The following is a 20,126-nucleotide window of genomic DNA, read 5'->3' as shown; positions in this document are numbered from 1 at the left end:
GCTGTGTATATTCTCAGCAACCACAACAAAAATAAATTATTAAAAAAAAATCAGTGAGCTATAGGACTACCACAAGAAGTTAAATATACATATAATTATAGTCCCCAAAGTAAGGAGGGTCATGAAAAATATTTGAAAAAATAATGGTCAATATTTTTCCAAATTTGAGGAAATATATATTCCTAAGTATCCAAGAAGCAAAATTAGCCCAAATGAAAAGATGTTTCAAGAAAACTGCAGACCAATATCATTCACAAATATAAATATAAAAATTTTTAATAAAATATTAGCAGGTTGAATTCAACAAGTATAAAAAGGAGAATACATCACGACCAAGTAGAATTTATTCCAGGAAAGTAATTACTGGTTTAACAGTCAAAAATCAATCAATGTTACAATATAAATTTTTTTAAAAACCCATTGCCGTCAAGTTGATCTCGACTCAAAATTATAAGATCATGTGAACCGATGCAGAAAAATATTTTACGAAGTATATAGCTATTTTTATTAAAAATTCTCAGCATCAGAGAGTCCTTGACGGTGCAGGAGGAAAGTGTGGCACAGAACTCAAATTCACGTAAAACGACCAGAATTAATGGTCTGACTGAGACCAAAGGAAACCTCAAAGCCATGGCCCCCGGATACTGTTAACCCAGACCTAAAACGATTCCCAAAGCCCACTCTTCAGACAAAGATTAGACTGGACTATAAAACATAAAATAATACTCGTGGAGAGTGTGCTTCTTAGTTCAAGCAGATACATGAGACTAAAAGGGCAGCTCCTGTCTGGAGGCAGGATGAGAAGGCAGAAAGGGACAGGAGCTGGTTGAATGGACACGGGAAACCCAGGGTGGAAAGGGGGAGTATGCTGTCACATTTTTATAGGGAATGCAACCAGGGTCACATATGTATTTATATTTTTGTATGAGAAATTAGCTTCAGCTGTAAACTTTTACCTAAAGAAAAATTATAAAAAAAAAAAAAAAAACTCTCAGCGCACTAGGAATAGAAGTCAATTTCCATAATGTGATAAAGGGCATCTATGATAAACCTTTTGTTTTTATGATAAACCTACATCAACCATCATACTTAATGGTGAAAGACTAAACACTTCCCCCTAAAGATCACAAACAAGGCAAAAATGTCCACCTTCACCACTTCTATTCAACATTGTAGTGGACGTTCTAGCCACTGCAATAAAGCAAGAAAAAGAAATTAAAAGAATGCAGATTGAAAAGGAAGAAGTAAAACTCTCTTTTTTTGCAAAAAACATGATCATCCATGTAGAAAATTTTACAGAATCTGTAAAACAGTACTACACCCAACCCACCCAGCGCCGTGTGTACTAGAACAAATGAATTGAACAAGTTTTTAGGATAAAAGATCAGTAATAATTGATCATATTTCCATATACTGGCAATGAACAACTGGAAATTACCATTTTTAAATTAAAATTTTAAACATAACTGGTAAATTAACATTTACCATAGCATCAAAAAGTATCAAATACTTAGATATGAATAAGATGAAAGCTTTGTAAAACATGTATGCTAAAAATGCTAAAACATTAGTCAGAGAAGTTTAAAAAAGACATAAATGGATATATACATATGCTGTATTCATGGATCAGAAGACTCAATATTTTTAGATGTCAAATATGTAATACAATGTAATCCTTATCAAAATTCCAGAAGAGTGTTCATAAAAACTAACAAGCTGATTCTAAAATTCACATGGAAATGCGAAATATCTAAAACAGCCAAAACAACTGAAAATAAAGAATAAAACTGACGAATTATGTGTGTAAGAATATCAAAATAGCCAGTCCCAGCTAGGTATAGCATTAGTAATTGACATTATTTTACTGATGCACTGGCCATCACTTTTCCCATATATTTTTCCTTGTAAAACAATAAAATAATGCACATGTCCCCATTAATAATCACTTCATCTTGGTCCCCCCTGCCGCCTCTCCAGAGGTAACAAAGATGAGTTGGGTAACCAATTTTTTACATATATATATTCATGGAACATCAGAGTACTATATATTTGTAATAGTAAGACGGAATACATGGGAATGAGAAATGCTTAAGTTAAGGACACTTGTTACCTAGGGGCAGGGGCACAAATGAGGTCAGGGAGAAGGCGTGAGATAGTGGGAAAGCGGATGATGCAATTTGAAAGAGCTCAGGTAAAAGAACTTCAAATCTTTTGGTGATGTTTTATTTCCAAGCCTGGGTAGTAGAAACCAAGTGTTCACATATTATCTTGTAATTTTTTTCAAGACAATATAAACTGAACACATCATTCAGCAACCTGACTTTTTTTTTTTTAACTCTATATGTAGAAGACAACTGGGGAAGGGCTGCCTCCTCAAAGCAGAGTCAACCTTAATAACGTGGATGGAGTCAAGCTATCGGGACCTTCATTTGCTGATGTGGCATGACTCAGAATGAGAAGAAACAGCTGCAAACATCCATTAATAATCGGAACCTGGAATGTATGAAGGTATGAAACTAGGAAAATTGGAAGTCGTCAAAAATGAAATGGAACGCATAAACATCGATATCCTAGGCATTAGTGAGCTGAAATGAACTGGTATCGGCCATTTTGAATCATACAATCATATAGTCTACTACGCTGGGAATGACAACTTGAAGTGGAATGGTGCTGCATTCATCGTCAAAAAAGAATGTTTCAAAATCTATCCTGAAGTACAACGCTGTCAGTGATAGGATAATATCCATACGCCTACCAGAAAGACCAGTTAATATGACTGTTATTCAAATTTACGCACCAATCACTAGGGCCAAAGATGAAGAAATAGAAGATTTTTATCAGCTGCTACAGTCTGAAATTGATCGAACATGCAATCAAGATGCATTGATAATTACTGGCGATTGGAATGCAAAAGTTGGAAATGCAGAAGGATCAGTAGTTGGAAAATACAGCCTTGGTGACAGAAGCAATGCCGGAAATCGAATGATAGAATTTTGCAAGACCAACGACTTCTTCATTGCAAATACCTTCTTTGACCAACATAAAGAGTAACTATACACATGGACCCCGCCAGATGGAACACAAAGAAATCAAATTGACTGTATCTGTGGAAAGAGATGATGGAAAAGCTCAATATCATCAGGCAGAACAAGGCCAGGGGCCGACTGTGGAACAGACCATCAATTGCTCATATGCAAGTTCAAGGTGAAATCGAAGAAAATCAGAGCAAGTCCACGAGAGCCAAAATATGACCTTGAGTATATCCCATCTGAATTTAGAGACCATCTCAAGAATAGATTTTACACATTGAACACTAGTGACCGAAGACCAGACGAGTTGTGGAATGACATAGAGGACATCATCCATGAAGCAAGAGGTCACTGAAAAGACAGGAAAGAAAGACCTAAATGGATGTCAGAGGAGACTCTGAAACTTGCTCTTGAGTGTCATGCAGCTAAAGCTAAAAGAAGAATTGATGAAAAGAACTAAACAGAAGATTTCAAAGGGCCTCTCGAGAAGACAAAGTATTATAATGACATGTGCAAAGAGCTGAAGATGGAAAACCAAAAGGGAAGAACACGTTCAGCGTTTCTCAAGCTGAAAGAACTAGAGAAAAAATTCAAGCCTCAAGTTGCAATAGTGAAGGATTCCATGGGGAAAATATTAAATGACGCAGGAAGCATCAAAAGAAGACGGAAGGAATACACAGAGTCATTATACCAAAAAGAATTAGTAGATATTCAACCATTTCAAGAGGTGGCATATGATCAAGAACCAATGGTACTCAAGGAAGAAGTCCAAGCTGCTCTGAAGACACTGGCAAAAAACAAGGCTCCAGAAATTGATGGAATATCAACTGAGATGTTTCAACAAACAGATGCAGCGCTGGAGGTGCTCACTCGTCTATGCCAAGAAATATGGAAGACAGCTTCCTGGCCAACTGACTGGAAGAGATCCATATTTATGCCTATCCCCAAGAAAGGTGATCCAACCGAATGTGGAAATTATAGAACAATATCGTTAATATCACAAGCAAGCAAAATTTTGCTGAAGATCATTCAAAAACGGCTGCAGCCATATATCGACAGAGAACTGCCAGAAATTCAGGCTGGTTTCAGAAGAGGACGTGGAACCAGGGATATCATTGCTGATATCAGATGGATCCTGGCTGAAAGCAGAGAACACCAGAAGGATGTTTACATGTGTTTTATTGACTATGCAGAAGCATTTGACTGTGTGGATCATAACAAATTATGGATAACACTGCAAAGAATGGGAATTCCAGAACACTTAATTGTGCTCATGAGGAACCTTTACATGGATCAAGAGGCAGTTGTTCGGACAGAACAAGGGGATACTGACTGGTTTGAAGTTAGGAAAGGTGTGCATCAGGGTTGCATTCTTTCACCATACCTATTTAATCTGTATGCTGAACAAATAATCCGAGAAGGTGGACTATATGAAGAAGAACGGGGCATCAGGATTGGAGGAAGACTCATTAACAACCTGCTTTATGCAGATGACACAACCTTGCTTCCTGAAAGTGAAGAGGACTTGAAGCACTTACTAATGAAGATCAAAGACCACAGCCTTCAGTACAGATTACACCTCAACATAAAGAAAACAAAAATCCTCACAACTGGACCAATGAGCAACAGCATGATAAACGGAGAAAAGATTGAAGTTGTCAAGGATTTCATTTTACTTGGATCCACAATCAACATCCATGGAAACAGCAGTCAAGAAATCAAAAGACGCATTGCATTGGGCAAACGTGCTACAAAGGACCTCTTCAAAGTGTTGAAGAGCAAAGATGTCACCCTGAAGACTAAGGTGCGCCTGACCCAAGCCATGGTATTTTCAATCACATCATATGCATGTGAAAGCTAGACAATGAATAAGGAAGACTGAAGAAGAACTGACGCCTTTGAATTGTGCTGCTGGCGAAGAATATCGAATATACCATGGACTGCCAAAAGAACGAACAAATCTGTCTTGGAAGAAGTACAACCAGAATGCTCCTTAGAAGCAAAGACGACAATACTACATCTTACACACTTTGGACATTTTGTCAGGAGGGACCAGTCCCTGGAGAAGGACATCGTGCTTGGTAAAGTACAGGGTCAGCGAAGAAGAGGAATATCCTCAATGAGATGGATTGACACAGTGACTACAACCATGGGCTCAAGCATAATAATGACTGTGGCCATGGCACTGGACCGGGCAGTGTTTTGTTCTGTAGTACACAGGGTTGCTATGAGTCGGAACCAACTCGACGGCACCTAACAACAAAAATATGGAAAAATCTACCCATGTTACTGGGGTGACACTGGTTCAATTCCTGGCCAATGCACCTCATGCGCAGCCACAACCCATCTGTTACGGTGATTTGTGTGTTGCTGGGATGCTGAACAGATTTCAGAAGAGCTTCCAGACTAAGACAGGCTAGGGAAAAAGGCTTGGCAACCTACTTCCAAAATTAGTCACTGAAAACCCAATGGATAACAATGATCCAACCCACAACTGATCATGAGGATGGCAGAGGACCAGGCAGCATTTTGTTCCTTTGTGCACGGGGTCACCATGCGTTGGGAACAACTCAATGGCAGCTAACAACAATATCTAATTAAATGGTGAAAGAGTCCCCCTAAGATCAGAAACAAGATAAGAATGCCTGTTTTCACCATTGCTATTCAATATTATGCTGCAAGTTCTACCCAGAGCAATTAGGAAAGAAAAGGTATCTAAATCAGAAAGGAAGAAATAAAACCATCAGTATTTTCAGATATAGATCCTACATAGAGAAAATCCTAAAGAATCCATACAAAAGCTACTAGAGCTAATAAATGAATTCAACAAAGTTGCAGGGTTCAAAGTTAGCACACACAAATCTTGTGTTTCTATACACCAGCAATGAACAAGCTGAAAAGGAAATTAAAAAAAAAAAATTCCATTTACAATAACATCTAAAAGAATAAGGTATGTAGGAATAAACTGAACCAGGGAGATGAAAACTTGTAGACTGAAAACTACAAAACATTGCAGAAACTAAAGGAAACCTAAATAAACAGAAAAGCATCCCAAGCTCATGTTTTGGAAATTTTAAGAACCTGAAGATGTCAATATTACCCAAAGTGATCTACATATTCAACATAATTCCTATCAAAACTCCAACAGCCTTTTTTGTAGAAATGGAAAAGTCAATCCTCAATTTTATATAGAATTGCAAGGGGTCCAAAACAGCCAATGAAATCTCAAAAAAGAAGACCAATGTAGGAGGACCCTCACATTTCTCAATATCAAAAATGGACTATAAAGCTATAATAATAAAACAGTCTAGTAATGGTATAAGAATCGACATACAGACCAAAATAACAGAATTGAGAGTTCAAAAGTAATCCAATCCGTCTATGGTCAATTGATTTTGAACACGGGTGCCAAGTCCATTCAATAGGAAAAGAATTGTCTCCTCAATAACTGGTGCTGGCACAACAGGCCCTTCTGCAAAAGAAGACCATCGGACTCATACCTCACACCATATAGTAAAACGAATTCAAAATCAGTCAACAACCAAATATAAGAACGAAAACCACAAAACTCTTATAAGAAAACATAGGGGTAAAGCTTCAGAACCTAGTTTTCAACAACGGCTTCCTAGATATGACACAAAACCATGAACAACAAATTAAAAAACAGACAAGTAGGGCTTCATCAAAATAAAAAACTTTTGTGAATCAAAGAGCTTTATCAAGAAAGTAAAGAGACAGCCTGCAGAATACAAGGAAATATATAGGAACCATATACTGTATCTGATAAGGGCTTAATACCCAGAACATGTAAAGAACACTAAAAGTCAACAATAAAAAGACAATCCAATTTTAAAAAGAGCAAAGGACTTGAACCAACATTTCTCGAAAGAAGATATATGAATGCCCTCCCCCAAAACAAAGTACATGAAAAGACGCTCAACATCATTAGCCTCATTAGTCATCAGGGAAATGCAAACCAAAACCACAATGAGATACCATTTCACTTTGACTAAGATAGCTATCCACCACCCATCTGTCAGCTGGTCATACTTTGGTGGCTTGTGTGTTGCTATAATGCCACCGGTATTGCAAATACCAGCAGGGTCACCCATGGTGGACAAGTTTCAGCAGAGCTTCCAGACTAAGACAGACTAGGAGGAAAGGCCTAAAACTCTACTTTTGAAAATCAGCCAATGAAAACCCTATGCATCACCACATAATATTATCCAACATAGTGCTAAAAGATGAGCCCCATAAATTGGAAGGCACTCAAAACGCAGAGTGGCCACAACAATGGACTCAGGTACACCAACAACTGTGAAGATGGCACAAGAGTTTATTCAGTTGTACACAGAGTTGCCATGAGTCGATGCCAACTCCACTGCAACTAACAATAACAACAGTGAAATTAAGATGGTTATTATCAAAAAAAAACTATGAACAACAGGTGTTAGCAAGTATCTGCAGTAACTGGAACCCTCATTCATTGTTAATGAGAATGCAAAAGGGTGCAGCTACTGTAGAAAGCAGTTTGGCGGTTCCTCAAAGTTAAACACAGAGTCATCCTAAAACCCACCAAAACTCTGGCGGTTCCTCAAAGTTAAACACAGAATTATCATATGACCCAGCAATTCCATTCCTATGTATATACCCAAAATAACCCAACGCAGGGACTCGGTCAGATACTTGTACACTAATATTCATTGCAGGATTATTCGCAATAGCCAAAAAGTGTATCAACCCATTAACAGATGAATGGATAAACAAAATGTGATACATATATACAAATGGGAGTGTTATTTGGTAATTAAGAGAAATAAATTTCTGATACATACTATAACATAGAATAACTTCGAAAACATTATGTTGAGTGAAATAAGTCAGAAACCAAAGGACAAATATTGTATGATCCCATTCATATGAAATGTCTAGAATAGGTAAATGCATAGAGACAAAAGCTTATTAACGGTTACCAAGGGCTTAGGGAAAGGGAAGAGAAGTCATTGATTAAAGGCAGTGTGTTTGTTTTGGGGTAATGAAAAACTTTTGGAGATGGATGGTGGTGATGGTTGGTTATACAATATGCTGAATGTTATTAATGTCACTTAATTGTAGACTTAAAAAGATTAAAAAGGCAAACGTTTTGTTATATATATTTTAACCACAATAAAATTAAAAAGGAAAAAAGCCAGTAACAGAAAACATATAATATTAAAAATTAATTTCTTCTGGAATTTTTTATAATTGACCCTTCTAGTACCACAATTAAACTGAGAGATACATGATTAAAAAGAGATCTTAAATTTATTTGCATAAACAGTTTTATGATTTTTCAAAACTATAAAAATTTACTATGACTTCAAAATATAACAGAACCAAACAATGTGATGCCTATAGTACTGCTCTCACCACTTTCAGCACAGAATATTAACCCACCTTTCATGGCCAGGAATGCTGAACACAGACTGAGTATGAGGTGGTGTTAAGGCATATTTGCCAATACTGTTAGCATACTAATGGTATGGTGGTTATGTTTCGAAAAAATTAAGATATTTATAAAACTATTTAGGGATATACAGTGCCTAAAATTTGCTTTAAAATACTGTAGGAAAAAAATTGGGACATATGAGATAGATGAAGGGCAAAAACGTTGTTAATAACTGGATCTGGATGGCAGGTCCATAAGGGCTTTCTACAATGTTCTCTCTACTTTTATATATATTTAAAAAGTTCAAAGTATTCTTTTAAGAGAAAATTGTATGTTAATGCTGGAGGAAAAAATGTAATCTTAACTTCACAATGTGTTTCTCCAAAAGAGAAAAATTACTTTTATTCTACAAACTTGTCAAAATTAAAAATGAGTTTAGGCTCTGGACTCCAACGTATAAGATACTTCTAAAGTTCCGTAATCAAAACATCACAACTGAGCATTTAGGAAAAGCAAAAACATCTCTATAATTAATGACAAAAATAAAAATTAACCCTGATCTCCTTTCTACTTTAACCCGTAATATCCTATTCCATTCAGAGTTTCATCAAGCGTACAAAATATTCCACGTTCAGAGAACAAAGTGCGTCTTCCCCTCAGAGGCATGCTACTGCTGGGTGTGTAACCAACAGCATCAGCCTTCTGTAGATGAGAACAGGCTTCAGACATCGCATGCACTAAGGACCAAGGATCCAGGGAAAGTCGGGCAGGACAAAGTAGTTACCAGGGAGGAATTCTGCCAGCTGAGAGTTTGCCCTTCTGCCCCTCACACAGAAGTCTGTTCGCAACTGAGACTGGATTCTTGATGCCTATAAAATAAGCGGAAAATAAAGTCAGAAAAATACCTTTATGTGTCCCACTTCGTTTTGTTGTTGTTTCAGCAAATTAAATTTAAAATATCTTGGAAAATTCTTTTTCAAAACATTTAATATATTAATGATAATCCTTTATTACCGTGAACAGTGAGATTCAAATGAACGAATTTACGAATACCTAATAGACGCAAGAGAACAAACACAAAATATACTCTTTTCTTGCGTGCTACAGCAGCAAAAACTGAATTTGAAATGCTACATATTTAACGTGGAGTCCCTAGATGGTAGAAATGGTTAACAAGCCCAGCTACTAACCAAAAGGTCAGAACTTTGAGTCCACCCAGAGATGCCTCAGAAGGAAGTCTGGCAATCTACTTTTAAAAAATCAGCCATTGAAAGCCCCATGGAGAACAGTCCTATTCTGACACACATGGAGTTGCCATGAGTCACGTCAGTCAGAGTCAACTCGACTGCACTGGTTTACATACATAATTAATGTAGGTACCTTTTTCAATAGATTTCAAAATGGAAGAGACAAAATAAACTGAAAATATGGCACTCTTCTACTATTAAAACTAAATAAATGCCCAGGCATTTCCTTGACCACAAAACCATGAATCTCCCCTAAAAAACAAACATGTTGAAGAGAAAAATGAAGGGGGAAAAAGAGGACAAAAATGGTGCTTCAAATTGGAGCATGGGTAGGGAGACGACATCAAGTATGTACAAGATTATAACCTAAAACATGGTTCCTGTGCACATCCTCTGATTGCTGCCGACAGACAAACAGTAAGAAGTGAGACAAGGGTCTATTCGGGAAAAAAGGAACGATAAGACAGAAAATATTAGTGTGAGAAACATCATAAGGATGACAGTCAACAACAATAAGGATGATGATAATGACAGAAGACAGTGACAGTGACTTAGTACCTAATATGTGCAGGGCTCTGGGCCAAACCCTTAAATGTATCATATTATTTCATTGTTCCCTCAACTCTATCATATGCTCTATGGACTCTGTTTGATTAATGAGGAAACAGATGCACACAGAAGTTACCTCCTCAAAATAACAGAACTGAGATTTTAACAGACACAGCTAATATCAAAGATGATACCCTTAACCACCAACTTATGGATACCTCTCAGGAAACTATTAATACAAAGAAATATCAACAATGGTATAAAAAGAGACTACAAAAACTCAAACTAAAGCCAACAGATTGATTTAAATTGGAGAAATGTAAATACCAAAAACTATGACACACACACACACAAAAATTATGAAATACCCAAAGAAGGGGAAAGCACACACGTGGTAGTTCTTAGAAGATAATTTATTTCTGGATATGATGATTCCACATTGGAAAGACATTTATAATTGCCAAATTAACTTATCAATTCAAATCTATAAATTGTCAATCAAAAGTTCAAAGGGATTTCTATGAAATATGATAAGCTGATTCTGAAATCCACCCAGAAGAGAAAGCATTGAAAATGGGATTTACTGTACAATTTGTATTAAAGCTACTGTTATTCAAAGAATGTTGTTTAGGTACAAAATAGACAAAGATACCAATGCAAAAGAATCCAGCTAACATTCAGAAACAGACACGTGAATTTAAGTATTTAATAATATGATAAATAAAAAATAGCACATCAAATCAGTGGGAAAAGGCTAGATTATTTATGAAAGGCAGGAAGAACTCAGAGTAAAAGGCATGGGACTTGGACTATTCCATAGCTGTACCGATGATCACCTTACTGCTTCTCAGTTAAAATTCATCCCTCGCTGCCTGATCTGTGGAAATGGAGACGGGTCCTTGAATAATGTTCCCTCCCAAGCTGGCACCGTGTTCAGTTATGTCAGTAGAGGGCACTGGAGACACACTGCAGGAGGAAGGGGTAGCTTGTTCACCATTCTCCTGGAAAGCATGGTTTTCTTTCCACTGTTTAGCCCACATGGTACTCTCCAGTGCTAAGTGTCTCCAGTGTGATGCTCTCTCTAGTTCTCAACTCAAACAGCAGCAGCGTTAACTGAGGGCCTCCAACAGCATGGGACTGTGCGCCAACCCAGTCCACTGCTCTCCATACCCCTTCCTCAGTGCTACAGGCACACATAGCAAGTGTACCGTGAGGCTGGCCATCTTGCGAGCCAAAAACCCAACCTTTATGCTGCACTCTGAAGGTTTAATCCCCACAGTCCTCCTGACTGCTGTGTGCCTGTCTGGCCAGCTGTGCCTGCCTGTGCCCCAGAGGATTGCTCCTGCTTATACAACGACTATGGACCAGCCCTGGCCTGGATAACCCAGCAACTTCTCGACCATACAGTGGGCAGCAGCCTCACCTTCTTCAAACAAGTTTTAACCTCCTCCAAGTTTATCCCTCCTTGGGTATTCTCCCTTTGCCCTTTAGAGTTCTCTTTCCATCTTTATAGAGTTACTCTCCTATCATTGCTTAACAATTCTTTATGTTAAACTTTCCTTGTTTAAAGTACTGCATGCTTTCTGTTTTCTAGTTGGGCCCAAACCAATACAGTAACCTTGGACAAATCAGTGCATCTCTCCTGTGTCTCAGTTTCCTCAGTTGTAACACAGGGATGAAAGTACTAACCTCATAAGATCATCGTGAGAACTAAATGATATAACCTGTAAACCACAAGATACTAATGCCTAGCATGTGTTCATAACTTAACAGATGGTAGTTATTTTTGTTATTATTGTTGTTATTCAACAAATTGTGTAGGGAGAATTGGTTAGTCATTTCAGAAAAAAGCAAATAATGGATTTAAGAGGTAAATGTTAAATAAAGTTTACAAGTATTAGAAGAAAATACTGGTCCATTCAATAAGGAAAGACTTCCATCTTCAAAAATGGCGCAGGGACAAATCAATCTCCAAATGCAAAAGAATGAAGGTGGACTTACCTCACACCATATGCAAACCTTAACTCAAAATGGATCAATGAACTAAATATAAGAACTAAAACCATAAAATTCTTAGGAAAAAAAAGAAAGCAAACATCCGGGATCTCATTTCTACCAACGAACTCTTAGATAGGACACCAAAAGCACAAGCAACAAATAAATAAATTGGACTTCATCAGAAAGGGCTGTGCATCAAAGGACTTCATAAAGGAAGTGAAAAGACAGCACAGAGAATGGGAGAAAATAGTTGTAATTATATATCTGATAAAAGTTTAATATCCAGAATATGCAAAGAATTCCTATAATTTAACAGCAAAAAGACAAGCAACCCAATTTAAAAATGGATAAAGGACTCGAACAGAAATTTCTCCAAAGAAGATCTACCAATGGCCAATTAGTACATCAAAAGATGCACAACATTATTAGTCATTAAGGAAATGCAAATCAAAATCACACTGAGATTACTACTTCACACTCACTAGGACAGCCAGTATCAGAAAAACAGAAAACAACGAGTGTTGGCAAGAATGTGGAGAGCCTGGAATCTTCATTGCTGATGGGAATGTAAAATGGTGTAACCATTGTGTAAAGCACTTGGCAATTCCTCAAACTGTTAAACAAAGAATTACTATACGACCCAGCAATTTCCAAGTATATATATCCAAGAGAATTGAAAGCAGGGATTCAAACACTTGTATTAAAATGTTTATAGCAGCATTATTCACAATAACCAAGAGGTGAAAACAACCCAAGTGTCCATCAACAGATGAACGGATAAATAAAATGTGTTACATACATGCGATGGACTATTACTCTGCAATAATAAGAACTGAAGTTCTAAAAAAATGCTATGCAACATAGAGAAACTTTGAAAACATCATGCTAGTTGAAATCAGCCAGATACAAAAGGACAAATATTGTATGAAATATTTAGAGTAAACAAATGCATAGTCACAGAAAATAGTGATTATCAGGGGCTGAGGGAAGAGGAGAATAGGGAGTTATCACTGAATGGGTAAAGAGTTTTTCTTTGGGGTGATAAAAACATTTTGGAAACACATAGTGGTGATGGTGGCACAACAACTTGAGTGTGATTAATGTCACTGGATTATACATCTGAAAATGGTTAAAATGGCAAATTTTATACTGTATATATCTTACCACAATAAAAAAAAATGTGCAAAAGAAAACTGTTTTTATTACATGAATACACACTAGAAATGCACTAGATTTTAGTAGTTAAGGAGCCCTGGTGGTACACTGGTTAAGAGTTCAGCTGCTAACCAAAAGGTCCGCGTCCACCAGCTGCTCCTTGGAATCCCTATGGGCCAGTTCTACTCTGTCTTATAGGGTCGCTATGAGTCAGAATCGATTCAATGGCAATGAGTGTGTTAGTAGTTACACCTGCCAGGGGAAAGAAGGATGGGAAGGGAGGATTAGGAGAATCAATGGTAAATTTCACTTGCATCTTTTTTTTTTTTAACAATAAAAATATATTACTTGTGTATTTCAGATCATTTTAAAATAGAACATGTTAAATCGACCTTTAAATGTGTTTAACTTCTTAAGGGAATGGAGAGAACGATCAAATTCTAACCAAAGACTTGGCCACGGGCTGCCTCATTTTTAAAATTATTCATAGCTACAGTTCCATGTTTTAAATGCAGTAAAAGGAGAAAAACTTTGTTTTCAGCACTAGTCCATACAAGAACAGTGAAAAAGACTGACTGAATCTTTAAGAAACATGAAATGGTAATACCCATCACTTTTAACAGACTATAGAGTGTGTTATAATGCCCACATACCACTCAGCGCTCCAACTGCTCCAAAATTTAAGGATTTTCCATCCATTATGCTGGCATCACACTCAATTTCACCCAAAAGATTGAGATTAGATCCCATTCCTGCATTTGTAAAAGGAGAATCCTAAAAGACAAAAACAAAAATTAAAATACCATTAGTCTTGAGAAAATGCAAATATATAGAGACCAAAGTTTATTAGTGGTTACCAGGGGCTAGAGGGAGGGGAAAAGGGAGGGATGGTTAACGGTAATGGAAAAATCCATTGATTAAGGGTAGGGCTGCAGAGTCAATTATTAAAATTAATGTCAATAAGTTGTACACCTGTAAAAAGTTGAACCGGCAAAGCCTGTATGATAGATATATTTACGACCAAAAAAACATAAAAAAAGAGTAAGCTGGTAAGGCTTCTTAAGTACAACCAAAAACCTCATAGGATTTGGTGCCTTGATTTGGAGGTTTAGGGTCACAGTTTCACAGGACATCCCAGTTAACTGGTCTAATAACATATTTACTATTTCTGTTCTACCTCCTAGTTCGTTGAACAGTGCCAGGGGTCTTAAAAACTTGCAAACAGCCATCTGAGGCACGATAATTGGTCCCTGTTCACCTGGAGCAATAGAGGAAGACAGAGAATCAGGAACAGGAGGAGGGAATGGATGTGTGGATAACTGTCTCCATGAACAGCTGCCTCCTTTGCCATGAGACCAGAAGAGCTGGATGGTTCCTGGCTACCATTACTGAACATTTTGATCAAAGATTCTATAGCAGAATCCTGATCAAAAGGGGGAAAATGCAGAAAAGAATTTCAAATTCTCATGGGCTCCAGGCTTTCTGTACCCCTGAAACTACTGCCCTGAGATAACCTTTAAAACTTAAACCAAAAATATCCCCTGAAGTCTTCTTAAAACCAAACAATAGCTTAACTAAGTAAAAAATGTCTGCATTGAACATTATGCTCTTTTAAGAACTATCTGTATAGGATCAAAATGACAACAGCAACTTGAGAGATTAGATAGGAATCTTAGGGGGCAGTGAGTTTATGTTAATGAGGTAGGAACAACTCAGAAAAGGAGGGTGAGAATGGTCACACAACTAGAAGAATGTAATCAATGTCACTAAATTGTACACGTAGAAAACAGATGAACTGGTGTATGTTTTGCTGTGTATATTTTCAACAACGAAAAAAAATTAGTCTTAAAGGAGAACTAGTATCAATGCTTCATAAATTCTTCCAAAAATTAGAAGGGGAGAGACCCTTCGCATCTCAACGTAAGGTGCCATCACTACCCTGATAAAAAAAAAAAAATAGACATCACAAGGAAAGAAAACTACCAACAAATAAAACTAAAAAACTAAACCAACTGCTGTTGAGTCAGTCCTGACTCACGGCCACCTCATGTGTCACAGAGTAGATCTGAGCTCCGTGATGTTTTTTTGGCTATAATATTTATGGAAGCAGGTCATCAGGCCTTTCTTCCGTGGTGCTACTGGGTGAGTTCAAACCACCAAACGTTCAGTTAGCAGCTAAGGGCAAACCATCAGTGCCACCCAGGGACCTATAAAACAATACAACTTGTACATGCTGTTGTTGTTGTTGTTAGGTGCTGTCAATAGTAGTCAAGGGCTTAACTATTTACCCTAACCAAGCCCCCCCAAAAAACCCGTAGTAGAATCCATTCCAACTCACAGCAACCGTATAGGACAGAACAGAACCACCCCATAGGGTTTCCAAGGAGTGGCTGGTGGAATCAACGTGTTGACCTTTTGGTTAGCAGCCAAGCTTTTAACCACTGCACCTCCAAGGATCCTTACCCCACCCAGGGACCCCAAATACCAAGCATTGTTGTTATATGCTGTCCAGTCAATTTCAACTCACAATGACCCATGGGACAGAGTAGAACTTTCCCACAGGGCTTTTTAGGCTGTGATCTTTACAGGAAGAGATCACTAGGTCTTTCTCCTGTGGACCCATGCGGTGGGTTCGAACCACCAACCTTTGGGCTAGCAGCTTAGCATTTACCCATTGCATCACTAGGGCTCTTTTCCTTGTGTACACTGACACAGAAATCCTCAGTGAAATACTAGCAAACTGAATACAGCAAAATATAAAAAGATTATACATATGCCATTAATGAGAAGCATTCTGTCCCAGGAAAGTACGGTTGATTTAACCCTTTGGTGGCCCAATGATGTTCTGCTTTGAGTTTTTCTTGATGCCATGTATTTTCATTGATGGAAGCACACTGAATCATTGAGTGTTCCTGAATTTTGGTAGGTAGTATGAATTTTTTTTTCTTGCCTCCTCCCACAAGTCTACCCCAAGTGTTTAGTGGTACATATGAAGTGTTTATAACTTAACTACAAAGCTACCATAATCAAGACACTATGTTATAAACATATAAACAAGTACAAATGTATCAACTCAATAGAACTGAGGCTCCAGAAATAAACTCTTACATTTATGGCCAATTCAACAAGAGTGCTAAGAAAATTCACTGGTGAAAGAAAAGTGTTTTTAACAAATGGTGCTGAGACAACTAGATATTCACATGCACAGAAAATGAGGTTGGATCCAAACCTTACACCACACACAAAATTTAACTTAAAATGGATCAAAGACCTAAATCTAAAAGCTGAAACTCTTAGAAGAAAACACAGGGGTAAATGTTCATGACCTTGGATTAGGCAATGGTTTCTTTGAAATACAGCACAAGAAACCAAAAATAAAGAAATTAGTTGGGCTTCATCAAAACTAAAAATGTTTGTGCTTCTAAGAACATCATCAAGAAGGTGGAAAGACAATCCACAGAAAGGAAGAAACTATTTGCACATCATATATCTGAGAAGGGACTTGTATCCAGAATATATAAAGAAGTCTTATAACACTAAAATTTAAATAAAATTGAGCCAATTAAACAATGGGCAAAAACACGAATGAACACGTCTCCAAAAAATATATACATAAATAGCCAACGAGCACCTGATAAGATGCTCAACATCATTAGAACCATCGCCAGGGAAATTCAAATCAAAACCAAATTGATAAAAACAATCAATATGCACATGAAAAGATGCTCAACATCATTAGCCATCAAAACTACAGTGAGATAACACTTCACACCCACAAGAATGGCTATAAACAAAAAGACACAAATAACAAGTGCTGGTAAGCATGAAGAAATCGAAACCCTCACACACTGCTCGTGTGAGTGTAAAATGGTGCAGCCACTTGGAAGAATAATCTAGCAGTTCTTCAAAAAGTTAAATAGTTACCAGTTAACCCAGTAATTCCACTTGTTGTTATACATCCAAGAGAAATGAAAATATATTTTCACAAAAACTTGTACATGAATGTTCACAGCAGTATCATTAATAGCCAAAAAGTGGAAATAACCCATATGTTCAGAACCCATATGTCCATCAGCGTGAACTATACGACGGAATATTATACACGAGGAAAAGGACTGAAGTACTGGTACGCAGTAAAATAAGAACGGACCCTGAAAACACACTAAGTCAGTCACAAAAGATACATATTGTGTGATTCAGTGTATATTAAATGTTCAAAATAGGCGAATCCATAAAGACAGAAAGAAGATCATTGGTGGCCAGAGGCTGAGAGGACGAAGGAATGGGTAACGACTGCTAGTAGATATGGCATTTCTTTGGGGGGTGATGAAAATGAATTAAAGTAGTACATAGTGGTGATTGTTACAGAACTGTGAATACACTTAAAACCACTGAAACGTAATTATAAAAGGTAAATTTTATGGTATGTTAAATTATATCTCAATACAGGTATCATAAACAAAAATACTTATGTCAACAAGGCAAACATAACATATAGGGCTGAAATCAGAGGCCAGCCATGTACTTGAAATAAAAAAAAAAACTGCCTTCTTTTGCTAATGCTGTGAAAAAAGTATTAAAATATATATACCTTAGTCTTTCATGTTAAGGCCATACCATACTTGATCTCCAACCAAGAAATATGGAAAAGGGCTAATAATATAAAACTTTACAATAAAAATAAATGTTGTGGGGAGAAAGTCCCGCAGTCTTCCTCCAAAAGAGGGAGAGGGAAAGGAAGAGGAAATGGAAGGGAGAGAGGGAGGGAGAGAGAGAGAGAGGAGAAGAGATAGAGACAGAGAGGGAGAGGCAGAAAGAGAGAGATTAGATTGAACACTCCACAGGGTCATCACATAAATGAAGGGTCCATCCCTAAATACCGAGGACCATAAAATATAAACAACTCTACCTTGCACTCTAGAAGTCTGAGTGAATCCATAAGATAATATCTGTTCTAAAGTGAGTCCAATATTACTTAGAAAACCAGAGTCATTCTGGATCTACCCAAAAATCATCAAATGCCCAAAATCATCTATAAACTTTTCCAGTTTCCTGGGTTTCTGCAAGATTCAAGAAAAAGTGGCAGAATTTTCACCTACAACTTGAGGAAAGGGGGCAGGATTTTGAGACTTGAGGTTTTGTTCTAATGCAAATAGGCAATCTATATGCCATACAATTTTAAAAATAAAATCAAAGAGTGGAATACAACAAAAGAGTTACATAATTAAATACAAAATGAACGATTCAGACATTAATACCGTGAACATTCAAAAGAGAGTGGCCAACTATGAGATGGAGAAGTTAACAGAAGGCTGCTTGTAGGCCACAGAATAAGAATAAAGACACTCAGACGGCTAGAAAACTACAGGTGGGTATAATGGGAGCAACGTGCAGGTGGGGGAAAGTGTCAGAGCCACGCCAACAGGCATTCAGCTAAAAGGGTTTTCTGAAGCCAAAGTGGATATTGCCCAATATCAATCATCAAAATCTAGAACTGATGGAAAGATAAGGAAAAGTCAGTCAAGATTTTTGCATAGGAGAAAGTCAAAGATGACTACATTGGCCAAAGAAGCATAACCTGACATTCACATATTTTATGAAAAGGAAGGGAAATGAACTGAAGTCAGAGAGACCAAACAGAAGGCTATTTTCAAAAGAAGTTTGAAATGTTAACCATTTGGTGTGGAGCCTCCGGGGGGTGCAAACAGTTAATACACTCAGCTACTAAGTGAAAGGTTGGGGGATCAAGTCAACCCAGAGGCACCTTAGAAAAAAGACCTGGCAATCTACCCTGAAAAATCAGCCACTGAAAACCTCATGGAGCGCAGTTCTACTCTGACGCTCATTAGACTGCCGTGAGTCAGAACTGACTCGACAAGCATCTGGTTTGGTTTTATGGAATGACAGTAACGGAAGAGAAAAATCTTAAGAGCAGCAAAACCAAAAATATACATGAGACATAAACAAAAAATAATAACGGCAAACTTCTTGTTGGAAACTACACAAAACATAAGAAAATGGAGTAATATGTTTAAAGAACTGAGAGAGAAAAGTGTCAACTGAGAAAACTACAAAATATATTTAAAGAATGAAGGCAAAATATAGCCTTTTTCAGACAAACAAAAGAAGCTGAGATAATTCATCACCAGCAAATCCACACTATAAGGAATCTTAAAGAATGTTCTTCAGGCAGAACAAAAATGATGCCAGATAGAACTCTAGGCTGACACAAAGAATGAAAAGTGATTAATATTCCAAAGTTTGGAGATATTAAGAATGCCTCTTTCATTTTCTAACCTCTTTAAAAGATAACTGTTTAAAGCAAAAGTAATAACAGTACATTGTTGGGTTTATAACATATACAGAAGCAAACTGTATGAAAGAACAGCACAAAGATTGAGAGGGAGAATCAAGGTGCACTACCGTAAGGTTCTTACATCATATATGAAAGCCTGTACTATGATTTGAAAGTAGACTGTGTTAACTGAAAGATGGATATTGCAAACAGTAGAGCAGCTAATAGAAAACAGAACAAAGCACAGCTAATGGACAACAGTGGATATAAAATGTAATCATTTTTAAAAAGACAGAAAAAGAGGAAATGAAAACAAACTAGAGAAGCGACTAAAAGAAAACAAATAGCAAAAGGGTAGTTTTAAATGCAGCAATATTGATAATTACATTAAATTCAAATGTTCTAAACTCTTTGATTAGAAGGTA

The 20,126-nt window shown here is 37.1% G+C and overlaps 1 protein-coding gene across 5 annotated transcripts in view; it reads right to left on the bottom strand.

Moving 5' to 3' along the window:
- TASP1 (taspase 1) overlaps window positions 1-20,126 on the bottom strand; it is a 351,413-nt gene that overhangs the window by 261,086 nt on the left and 70,201 nt on the right. For all 5 annotated transcript variants that reach the window (XR_002786162.2, XM_003411457.4, XM_064275770.1 and 2 more), the window contains 2 exons: window positions 14,060-14,180; window positions 9,242-9,326 (listed from right to left, as the gene is read on the bottom strand). Coding sequence is in view for 4 of the 5 variants with exons in the window: in XM_003411457.4 (XP_003411505.1) it covers window positions 9,242-9,326; window positions 14,060-14,180 (206 nt within the window). In the remaining variant the exon portion in view is untranslated. The remainder of the gene's footprint in view (window positions 1-9,241; window positions 9,327-14,059; window positions 14,181-20,126) is intronic.

Source organism: Loxodonta africana, chromosome 24 (assembly GCF_030014295.1).
Source record: "Loxodonta africana isolate mLoxAfr1 chromosome 24, mLoxAfr1.hap2, whole genome shotgun sequence".
Taxonomy (NCBI): Eukaryota; Metazoa; Chordata; class Mammalia; order Proboscidea; family Elephantidae; genus Loxodonta; species Loxodonta africana.
The sequence above is the reverse complement of the archived record's forward strand: the minus strand, read 5'-3'. Positions and strand labels throughout refer to the sequence as shown.